Here is a 12,111-nt window from a genome sequence, read left to right on the forward strand (position 1 = left end):
TTTATGCAAAGGCATATCCTAAGAGAGTTCCAACCCAGCTGGTTAGCAATGTTATCACATCTTCTTTTTTAAAGGGACTATTAATTAAATGTAAACATAACAGAGAACCTCTCAAACATTTTAATGGGTCCCCATGGGTAAAGGTGATTTCTTTTGGGTGGTTTCATTAATTTGTTCTCGTGATGCATTTCATAAAGTCTATACTAGGTTTCATCATGTTAAACCAGTGCTCCCCACCCCCACCCAGCAAAAAAACTAACCAACACCAACCTCTTCCAAGACAAACTATGTATTAATAAAAGTATAGTAGCATAATCAACATAATTAATGTAAAAATGATTAGGAAAAATTAGTCTTTATAACTTCTTAAAAATCTCTAAATCCTCTAAAACAAGTGTTTTGTCCACATTTTCTTTAAAAAAAGACAAAAGTAGGCACAAGTTGAGTTGTTGTGTTCTTAAAGTTAGAATCACTTATTAGTACTTTATAGGAAGCTGAATTCAGAGCATTGGGGGGGGAAGTTTAGTTGGAAGTTTAGTTGGTTCTTTCTACCAAATTAACAGAAAATATATTATTTTATGAGAAAGAGGGTTTCCTACTCATACCTTAATCCTGATTTTGTAATTTGCTAACTGTATAATCCAAAAGGAATATAATGTAAAACCAAGCAGAATCAGAGTTCTGTCATGTCAGGTTGCCACGACATGCAGAAGTAAGGCTAGGGAAGGACAGTAGTAGGTCAAGAGACGGACCCTGGCATCTTGAATTATAAAATTAGTGCAACAGAACTAAGGAAAGGCTGGCATAAGAGGGAGGAGAAAAAGATGAAGAGGAATATGATGAAAATTAGTAGTGACAGTTATGAAATTGAAAAGGATTAATGGATGTGAGACAATGAACAATATCATTTTGGTGTTCATCTTCATTGAAAACCCAATCCTCGGATGTAACTCTCATACTTCTTGTGATTTTTCTGCTGTCTTCCAGGTAACAAAAATCTCTGGAGGCCAAACGCTGCTCTAAACTGCCATTGGTTCTAGCTCAGCTCTTGCAGACCTATCACAAACTGGTGAGAGTCATTTCCAATGTAAGTGAATGAGTTCTCAATTTCCCATCCTAACAAGCCCAAGCGTTTTGAAGTCTTTCTGTGGAAGACCTCTCCCAATTTCTTAGGCCCCAAACTTGGAGTCGTCGTTGACTCTTCTTTCCCATTTTCACATTGAACCTGACATCCAAACCATCAGCAAATTCCTTTAGCTCTACCTTCAAAGTATACTCAAAACCTCTTATTTTCATGTGGATTACTGCAGGAACATCCAAGAAGTCCCCCAGCATCTGTCCTTGCTATCCACCCATTTACTCTTAAGATGGCATGTTGAGACTTTTAAATGAGGTCTTTATAATGTCCTTAAAATCTCCTGTGTTCTGGCCTCTACTCCATCTCTCACCTCAACTTCTACCACTCTTGCCATCTCTCAGTCTCTATACTCACCCCTTAACTTTCCTCAAATATCATGCATATCTCCACCTAGGGGTATGTGCCTTCATTACTTTGCCTAAAATACTCTCCCTCCCTACATTTGCAAGGTCCACTTCAATTTTTTTTATAGGTCTTTGATAAATGCTACCTTCTTGGAGAGGCCTTCTTGACCACTCTACTTACCTGATAGGAGCATCCTACCCTTTAACTACTATATTCCCCTTTTCTTTTCACTTCTCCATAGCATGTATCACTTATCTGACCTACTAAATGTTTAAGTATGTATTTGGGCAAGGGACAGTGTTTTATTCATTGTTCTCTCTCTGGTGCTGTAGCCTGGGCTTGAAATACAGAAAGTGTTTAATGATTATTTGCTGATTGGATGAAAGAATGATTAAGTGGATAAAGGGTGAGAGGCTCAGCAAATTGGCTCTACTGTTTGATTTATCAGGGTGAGCCTCTTAGCCCAGCAGGTCCCCTGAGTATAGAGTTTCCAGTGGAGCACAGCTGCTCAAAGTGATAGGACTCACAGATGTGTGTTTCCTCCTAAATGTCTTGTCTTTTTTTCTCCAAATTATGTATTTGTTTATCTAAGTTCTTATTAAGGTAGAACATATATTTAGTATAGTATACTAATTATAAATATATAGATTGATACACTCATCTAATAGGTAGGTCATGATATAACATTTTAAGCACCTGGAAAGCACCTCCATATCCTTTCCCAATCTGTACCCTCTAGAAGTAGCTACTGGCTTCACTTCTGTCTTTGTAGGTTTATTTTGCCCTTTCTTCCTCCACATCCCCTGTTTTACTGAGGTATAACAAGAATTAAAAACTGTAAATATTTTAGGTATACAAATTGATAATTTGATATTATGTATCCATTGTAAAATAATCACCACAATTAAGCTAATTAACATAGCCCATCTTCTCACACAGTTACCAATCTCTTCCCTGTGTGTGTGGTAAGATCATTTGAGATCTACCCTCTTAGAGGATCTCAAGTGTACAGTATAGGATTGTTAAGTATAGCCATATTGGTGTACGCTAGCTCTCCAGAACATATTTGCCTTGTGTAACTGAAACTTTGGCTCAGTAAATTTTCAGCAGTCAAGGCCAAATACATCTGAAAATATGTTTCTATACTATCTCCTATACAGTAGGCTCAATTTAGAAATTATGCATAGCCTCAAAGGAATCACAAAAATATTATCATTAGTGCTTTGTAGGATTAAAATAAACTTTTTATGTAGTTTAAGCTCATAAGATAGCACCTGCAGATTACAATACCTTAGCATTAATTCTTTTTGCAGGAGGTTTAAGTTTTTCTAAAGTCCTTTTCTAATTTGAGGCCATAATCTGCTTGATAAACCCAACTTCTTTCTAGTTATCCTAGAATTTTAAGTTGGAGTCATTCATAAATTGGGTAGAGGACATCTTGGTAGCATCTGCACAAATTTAATGGTGCTAATCAATTTAGTGAGAAATAGGCAACACTTGATGAAATTCTTAAATGCCTTTAATATGAACACTTCTAAAGGAAACTCTGTGTTTTGCTCATGGTATTAATTTCAGCAAACTTTCACAATTTTTTCACAATTTTCACAAAATTTCTATCAATCGGGTCTCATACTTGTTTGTTTCTCACATAAAATGGAATTTAGCTTTGTATCCAAAGAAAATTCATGCGCCCATTGTATGTAGTTTGGAGATGTCTTTATTTGACAGGCATTTGCTTTACCGCATGAGTGCTAGAGGAGGCTGGTTGAGAAAAATTATAGAGGATGAATGCAAGGTAATGATTTCTACAAAAAATACCGATGCTGAGAGTAAGACATAGGAAGTCATTAGCATCAACACTATTCTATCATAGCTTCTCCATAGAATTGTTGACAAAATATTTTTTAAAGTAAAAAAAAAAAAAAAAAAAGGAAAAGAAGAAGAATGTTAAGAACTGCGGTGATTAATTTGTGTTATCTCATTCAGTCTCCTGGATATCCCTATGATTCAGATGCGGTTGTTATACCTGTTTTACAGACCAGGCATCTAAGATATAAGATTTTAAAATGCGCTCAGGGTCTCACAGAGTTAGCAGTAGACCATTTAGAACTCACGTTTATCAGGCTTCAAAACTTGTGGTCTACGTTATCATATTACACTGCAACTCTAGTATAGGTTTGTGTTTTTACTTGAATGATACCATATTCAATTAGAAAATACTGTACACTTCCATAGGTCAAGTTCAAAGTTACTACTTCGACTAAAATCCCTGAAACATTCCAGAAGTAGTAAGTCAGTAAGTCAGGAAGTGAAAAGGAATCAAAGGAGGTACTGTTAGAAAAGAATAGACTGAAGTGCAAAGGCTTTAACATGCTATGTTAAGAACTTGGGGTTTTATCCTATAGACCAATGGTTCCCAGCTTCTAGTGTGCATCAGAATCCCTGGGAAGGTGCTGGCCCTGCCCCAGAGCTTCTGATCACCTTGCAGTTTCTGTAATCAGTGTGGGGCTAGAAAAGAAGAGGTCAGGGCTGACCCCAAGTCTTTAGCTTGAGAGACAGAATAGATCATGATGTTGCTAAATGAGACAAATATCAGAAGAAGCTGTGGATTTTATAGGGGAGAGCTCACTAAAACTTTTTTAAAAAACTTATTATACTTGACATATTTAAAGGCAACCAGTGAAGATGACCAATGGGGAATTATAGGCATATCTGGAATTCAAGTGTGAGGTCAGGGGTAAAGATAATTATTTAAGAGTCAAATAACATAAAAATATATGTCTGAGCTACAGATATTGATAGAAGATAAAACCCCAAATACCAATAAATGGATGGCTAACCAACCTCTTGATTTTTCTCTTACCATCAGTAAAACAGGCCTCTGGCTCATCTGAATTTACAGGTTCAGCCTCCGCTTCTTCTCCTTCTCCTGGCAGAGGGTTATCAACTGTGCTGCACTCAGAGGAACTCGACCGGTTCAATCTCTAAAAAGAAATTCACCACCCCACCAGATAGTTCATTTAGAGGTCATTCAAATCTTATATTCAAGCCATATTTAATAATCAAAGTCATGCAAAGTGTTGTGAAAAAAGATTAACAGTATGATGGCCATAAAAATGTATAAACACATATTGAGGTCAGGTAACCTTACAATACATCTATGCTTGATCTTTCTATCTACACATCCTGTGAAAAATAAATTTTATCATATTTAGTATGCTGACAAGTATTTGGACAGAGTTAGCACAAGGTAATTTTTGTAAACTATAACATTTGCAAAGTATTGGCCATATTTTTATTGTTTTATGTTTAATATAAATTTGTGTACACAAATAATTATTATATTCAGACAACCAAGACCCTAGTAGAAATAACACAAGTGCCAAACTGCCAATGCCTGATAACTGAAAGATCATATCTGACAGTTGGCAGAAAAGCTTGTTGATATTTAAAATTTTTAAAAAAGAAAGAAATTAGAGTAAGGTGAAATCCAAACATATTTTTTCTATTATCTCTTGGATTTAAGAATATGTACCAGGATGATATAGATAGAAGGCTTTTGATCAAGACCAAAGAAAGTCAAATATTATATTGGAATCAGAATGCCAAAGACAATAGTAATTATTTCATCCAACACCACCCATTTTAGTATAAAATTTCAGGATACAGTTGAAAAGATCATAAAGTATTTTCTATACTGCCAAAAAACAGTGGCTACCAAAGTGAGCACCACATGCAAAGTCTGAAACAAATATTCAACGAAATTAAACATGGCAGACTCACACATGACAGAAATGAATTCATTGTTATTATGATCATATAATTGATCATAACACAAGTTTTTCCCACCCAGAAATTTATGATCAAACATGATGTTTACAAACATACACATACACAGAAATTTTTAGAAAAAATACATACAGCAATTGTAGCAAAACTCTGTCAATTTTTCCTAATATTGCTTTATAAGGGGTAGAGCAGGACATCAATGGAAGAGTTCATTTTCATTCTCATTTGCTAAACGACATGTGAATATTGAAACTAGTAGTTATTATAGCACATGCTTCCCTTATTAAGATTACAGCTTTACTATTTTTTTAGAATAGTCCTACAAATACAAGTGTTAAAGGTAGGGAAATACTCGTTTCCATTAAATTGATATCTTAATCTATTAATCTGCATTAATATCATAGGCCTAATCTGAAATTAATTTTTAGAGATTTACTGGGAAGGTTAAAGTATTCATTATGAGTACCACATTCTCGGTGCTATTATTATGAGACATTATTCAATATTAGTAAAGAAGACATCGATACATTATTGTACATAAGGAATGATGTAAGTAAAGTTCTTTATAAAGACAGTAAAGAATTATGAATACTCTAATACTTATAATCTACTGCTATTGGGGCATTACTCCCACCAGTCAAAGAGTTTAATAATAGTATCAGTTATGAACAGTATCATTGTGAAATTTCATTTAAAAAGCAGACATATTGAATGAATTCATCTAAAATGACTTTAAAATAAATAATTAAATTAAATTAAAATTTTTAAAAAAGACTACATCGCTTTAGGTTAAATACTGTAATTTTGACCTTGCAGTACAATAAAACTTTCTTATCTAAAAAAAATGAAAAATAGAAAAATAAAGGAAATAGAAATTAATTATAAGTCTGAATATATCTAAGGTTTTAAAATATACATTACTCCAAGAAACAATGGGGAAATGTATAATTACTAATGCAGCCTACTGTGCCAATTACCACAAAAACTAATTTTGAGTGATATCTAAAAAACTACAATTATTTGATGCCCTCAATTGTTGACTTCTCAGCTGGATGTGGACTATCACCAGGGAATTGAAAGAAAAGGTACTATGATTCCGTGGTGACACTAAGTCCTTCAAATGTGAAAAATGGATTATTGCCCTGGGTTTTGAGGCAGAGAAGTGGGAGAAACAGCTGAGAGAAAGAATGCAAAACACATTCCTGCTAGCAGCCAAAATACTGACAACTAGCAAATAGTTCTCATGGTTTTCTCTAAGGTGGCCACAATTTTTAAATAAAATGATTCTAATCTTCAAAATGCCTACTTGGGCCAAATTAATGAAAACGTCTTCAACCTCATATTTGGTTTTCTCACTGATCATTAACAAAGATATGCCAAGTTAATTTATAAACAAATAAAATTAAGATGATTTTACAATGTGTCTTTTGTCATTCTGAAACCTTTTATTTTCATAGCTTTTATGGCAATTTTTTGTCAATTAAATTCAAAGTTTGGCTCAAATTTTATATCATAAATAACACTTATTCAAGATGATTCCTCATCAGAACAGACATTACTAAAATATTTTATATGAATGATAGTTTGTATCATACACTAAATTGCTATGGCTTTTTAGAAATTCAAGTTTAAAATGTTTTTAGAAATTCCATGTTTTCCTGGGAATGAATGAAGTAGTCAAAAAGTAGCTATTTTTGGACTGCATATATTAAACATTTATGCATTTATGTGTATGCCATAGTGATGTAGACAGTTTAATTCTAATCTTGTCAACCTTTAAATTTAATATTTACTGAAGTGGAAGTTTTTTTTAACAAGGTCCAAAAGGATGCCTTTAAGTAGAAAGGCTAACATCTATAATAAAAACTTTCTCTTAAAGGGTAATGCATTTTATTCTCATAGCAGTTGCTGCTATATTTAACTATTGAATTTTCTTATTTTCTTGTTTAGTACACAGAGAAGATCATGTCAATCCTTAGAATCATTTTACATAATTATATGATTAATTTCATATCTATAAACTCAGTCATTTGTAATTTAGTTTCCTTTCTTATAATTTTGGAAATTGAAGAATTATTATAGTACACTAAAACCAGTAAAATAAATACTTTAGTATAAAAAATTTCCCTTTCAATATTACAAATATGCTATTTTATAATTTTTGCATGGATTTTATTTTCAATAAAAAGTGAAGTGTACCTTTTGTCTCTTACTTTTTTGCATGGCAGCAAAGACAATTTTTTTACCTTTAACAGCCTACATAAACAGGCTATAAACACAATATCATAGATGTAAACTCATTAGCATTAAGAATAGGAATATGCTATACACAGCATTCCTACTTTTTTATTTAATAATGTGGTATTGCCTATAGCTACTATTTAAAATTGCCTTTCTTTGCTTTAGATAAACTATACATACTTGATTAAAAAATTTAAATGTATAAATAATATATGGTAAAAAAAAAAGTCCTTTTTACTCACTCCCTGATTCTATCACCTTGAAGCACCTAGTATATCACACACACATATTTATCTTTGATATTCTTCACTGTGCATCCATAAAACACTGAAGTAGTTTGGAACATTCTAATCTTGCTTATAAACAACAGCTATCTAAGAAGCCCCTTTCAATGACTGAAAATATCAGATTAAGACGGTGGAGCAGTAGGAACTTAATGTTTGCCTTGTCCCTTGAACACAGCTAGATAAGTATCAAATCATTCTGAACACCCAGGAAATTGCTATGAGGACTGAGAGAACAAACTGCACACCTAAGAGGAGACCACAGCGTGGAAGGTGGGAAGTGAAGAGATGTGATTTGGGGAAGAGAAGGATCACAGGTGCTACAGAGGGGAGGAAGTCATGATCACAGAGAGTGGACAGAAAAAAAGAAAGAGGGAGAGAGACAAAGAGAGCAGTGCAAAGGGGATCATACAAGAAAAATGCTTCCCCAAAATCAGTGACTGGGAAAACAAGAAGGCTTGTTTATCGTTAAGTTTTTTTGGCCAGTGGAGCTGAAAAACTAGTTTTAGAAGTCTGCATTGTGGTCATTGTGGAGTCTGGTGGGCACAGCAGTGCTCCTGTGGTGAAGGAGGACAGGAGCCTGGGAGCACAGGGTGTGATGTGAGGATCCCCTGGGATGCACTAGAAGAGACAGTTCCCCTGTTTAGTGTGTATCTGGGAAAGGTGGCATTACCTCTCAGGGGCAAAAAGAGCCGGTGGGTGTCACTGCTCCCATTCCTTAGCATAGGGGTGGAGACACCTGCTGAGGGTAGCTAAACTGGAGGCTGGCTTTTTGCTTTGCTTTACTCTAAACTTCAGCCTCCTGCAACCACCCCTCTGAGAAAAACTGGCACCAGCCTCAGTATGGCAAGACCCTTCTCCAGAGGACCAGTGCAGATCTGTGCAGACCAGTGCAGTTCCCTAAAGTGTGGCGTTTTGAAACTCAGCCAACATAAAACACAGATGCACTGCATTGCTGGGAGGAAAGGCAGCATGGATACAGATAGGGTGAAGCACGGGGAACTGAGGGAAGTCTAGGACACATGAGGGGAGATTGTTCACTCTTCTGTGAGGGCTTCATGGACAGCGGTGGCCATGAACTCCCCTCTGCATGATGAGGGAGAGGGTTGGTACAATTTTTCACCCCTGCCCATCAGCATGCACTGACTTTAGTGAGCATAACAGCACTGACAGTGGAGGTATTTATTACTTACATTTATTTATTCATTACTTACATTTATACTTACATCAACCTCTGCTTCCTTCCATTCTGTAGGTGCTTCTTTACTAGGGTTAAGTGTGTCTGAGAACCAGAGCAGCAGGTCCCTCTTCCAGAAGACCAGCACAAACCCCTGCATGCACCAAGTCTACTGACCATAGAGTGCTGCAAAGCTTTGGCTCTAGTGGAAAGAGGATCTGGCCTCTTCTTTAATCCCCCCACCTTTTTTTTTCTTTTTAAAGATTTTATTTATTAGAGATCACAAGTAGGCCCAGTAGCAGGTGGGGGGTGGGGAGCTGGCTCTCTGCTCAGCAGAGAGCCAGATGTGGGGCTTGATCCCAGGACCTTGAGGTCATGACCTGAGTCAAAGACAGAGGCTTAACCCACTGAGCCACCGGGTGCCCTGGATCTGACCTATTTTAACAAGCAGACCAGAGCACACCAATTTAAAACTCACCACACACTGGAAAGGATCCAAACACTGCCCACTCAAGGCAAGAAGTAACTCTGCAGAAGACTGACCTGAGGCAAAGACAGCCAGAACACAGGAGAGTGCACACAGCATACAACAGAAATACCTTCTAAAGTGCCAGGCCCTGGACAGTATATGATCTCTTTTTCATAAAGCCATTACTCTCAGGAGCAGGACACACTAATACACAGAAGACAGAGACCTAGACAAATGCCAAGATAAAGGAATTCATCCCAAAAGAAAGAAGAAGAAAAGCTCATAGCCAGGGACCTAACCAAAACAGATATAAATAATATGCCTGACACATATTTTAAAACAACAATAATAATGATGCTATCAGAAAAGCATAGAAGACATCAGAGAGTCCCTTAGTGCTGAGATAAAAGACCTAAAAACTAGCCAGGCTGGGGGGAAAAAATGCTACAACTGAGAAGCAAACCAACTGGAAGTAATGAGGACAAGGATGGAAAAACAAGAGGAACAAATAAATGATACAGAAAGTAAAATTACTGAAAGTAATGCAGCTGGAAATAAGAGGAAAAGAGAAATACTGGATTATGAATGTAGACTTACAGAACTCATTGATTCCAGAAAGTATCACATCATAGGAGTCCCAGAAAGAGAAGATGGGGAAAAAGGGAAAAGGTTTATTTGACTAAATTATAGCTGAAAACTCCCCTAATCTGGGGAAGGAAACAGATATCAAATGTGGGAGGCACAAGAATTCCCATCAAAATTAACAAAAACAGGCCAAAACCATGACATATCACAGTAAAATTTACAAAATACAGAGATAAGTAAAAAATTCTAAAAGCAGCAATGGAAATGAAATCCCTAACTTATAAGGGAAGACAAATAAAGTTAGCAGCAGACCTAACCACAGAAACTTGACAGGCCAGCAGAAGTAGCATGAGAGATTCAATGTGCTGAATGGGAAAAATATATAGCCAAGAATACGCTATCCAGCAAGTTATCATTCAGAAGAGAAGCAGAGATAAAAGTTTCACAAACAAACAAAAACTAAAGGAGTTTGTTATCACTAAACCAGCCCTACCAGAAGTATTAAAGGGGACCCTTTGAGTGGGAAAGAAAGACCAAAAGTGACAAAGACTAGAAAGGAACAGAGAAAAATCTCAAGAAACAACAACTTAACAGGTAATACAATGGTACTAAATTCACATATACCTATAATCACTCTGAATGTAAATGGACTAAATGCTTGAATCAAAAGTCATAGGGTATCAGAATGGATTAAAAAAAAAAGGAAAGAAAAGAAAACAAGACCAATCTATATGCTGCCCACAAGAGGCTCATTTTAGACCTAAAGACAGCTGTAGATTGAAAATGAATGGATGGAGAACCATTTATCATGCTAATATATGTCAAAAGAATGCCACATAGCTATACATGTATCAGACAAGCTAGATTTTAAACCAAAGACTGTAACAAGAGATGAAGAAGGGAACTATATCATAATAAAGAGCTCTATCCAATAAGAGGATCTAACAATTATAAATATTTATGCCCCCAACTTGGGAGCACCCAAATAGTTAAAACAAGAACAAACACAAAGAAACTCATTGATAGCAATACAATAATAGTAGGGGACTTTAATACCCTACTCACAGCATTGGACAGATCATCTTAGCAGAAATCAATAAGGCTTTGAATGACATGCTGGACAGGTGAACTTAAGAATATATTCAGAACACTTCATCCTAAAGCAGCAGAATACACATTCTTTTTGAGTGCATATGGAATGTTCTCCAGAAAAGATCATCTACTGGGTCACAAATCAGGTCTCAAGATCATACCATGCATATTTTCAGACCACAATGCTATGAAACTTGAAGTCAACCACAAGAAAAAATTTGGAAAGACCACAAATACATGGAGATTAAAGAACATCCTACTTAAGACTGAATGGGTCAACCAGAAAATTAAAGAAGAAATTTAAAAATATGTGAAAGCAAATGAAAATGACAACATGATGTTCCAAAATCTTTGGGGTGCAACCAAAGCAGTCTTAAGAGGAAAGTATATAGCAATACAGGCCTAATTCGAGAAGGAAGAAGTCTCATATGCACAACATAACCTTACCCTAAAAGAGCAAGAAAAGGAACAGCAAATTAAGCCTAAAGCCAGCAGAAGGGAAATAATAAAGATTAGAGCAGAAATAAATGAAATAGGGCCACCTGGGTGGCTCAGTGGGTTAGGCCTCTGTCTTTGGCTCAGGTCATCGGTTCAGGTCATGATCTCAGGGTCCTGGATCAAGCCCCACAACAGGCTCTCTGCTCAGCAGGAAGACTGCTTCCCCCTTCTCTCTGCCTGCTGCTCTGCCTACTTGTGATCTCTCTCTCTCTATGTCAAGTAAATAAATATAATCTTAAAAAAAAAGAGAGAGAAAGAAATGGAATAGTAACAAACAAACACAAAAAACAGTAGAAGAGATCAATGAAACTAGGAGCTAGTTCTTTGAAAGAATTAATAAAATTGACGAACTCCTAGCCAGACACATCAAAAAAAAGGAGAAAGGACCCAAACAAACAAAATCACAAATGAGAGTGGAGAGATTACAGTCAATCACAGAAATACAATTATAAGAGAATATTATGAAAAACTGTATGTCAACGAATTGGGCAAT

General features: G+C 35.9%; 1 protein-coding gene and 1 long non-coding RNA gene across 3 annotated transcripts in view; one reads left to right on the forward strand and one right to left on the reverse strand.

Annotated features, from left to right (window-relative positions):
- Positions 1-12,111, reverse strand: part of SCN9A (sodium voltage-gated channel alpha subunit 9) — a 171,193-nt gene that overhangs the window by 36,192 nt on the left and 122,890 nt on the right. Inside the window, exon 18 of the mRNA XM_044242258.1 lies at positions 4,347-4,467. Coding sequence (XP_044098193.1) covers positions 4,347-4,467 — 121 coding nt within the window. The remainder of the gene's footprint in view (positions 1-4,346; positions 4,468-12,111) is intronic.
- The window catches only part of LOC122902556, a 76,397-nt gene that overhangs the window by 31,868 nt on the left and 32,418 nt on the right, over positions 1-12,111 (forward strand). For both annotated transcript variants that reach the window (XR_006383821.1, XR_006383822.1), the window contains exon 2: positions 988-1,087. This is a non-coding gene — a long non-coding RNA (uncharacterized LOC122902556). The remainder of the gene's footprint in view (positions 1-987; positions 1,088-12,111) is intronic.

This window comes from Neovison vison, chromosome 3 (assembly GCF_020171115.1).
Source record: "Neovison vison isolate M4711 chromosome 3, ASM_NN_V1, whole genome shotgun sequence".
NCBI classification, from domain to species: Eukaryota; Metazoa; Chordata; class Mammalia; order Carnivora; family Mustelidae; genus Neogale; species Neogale vison.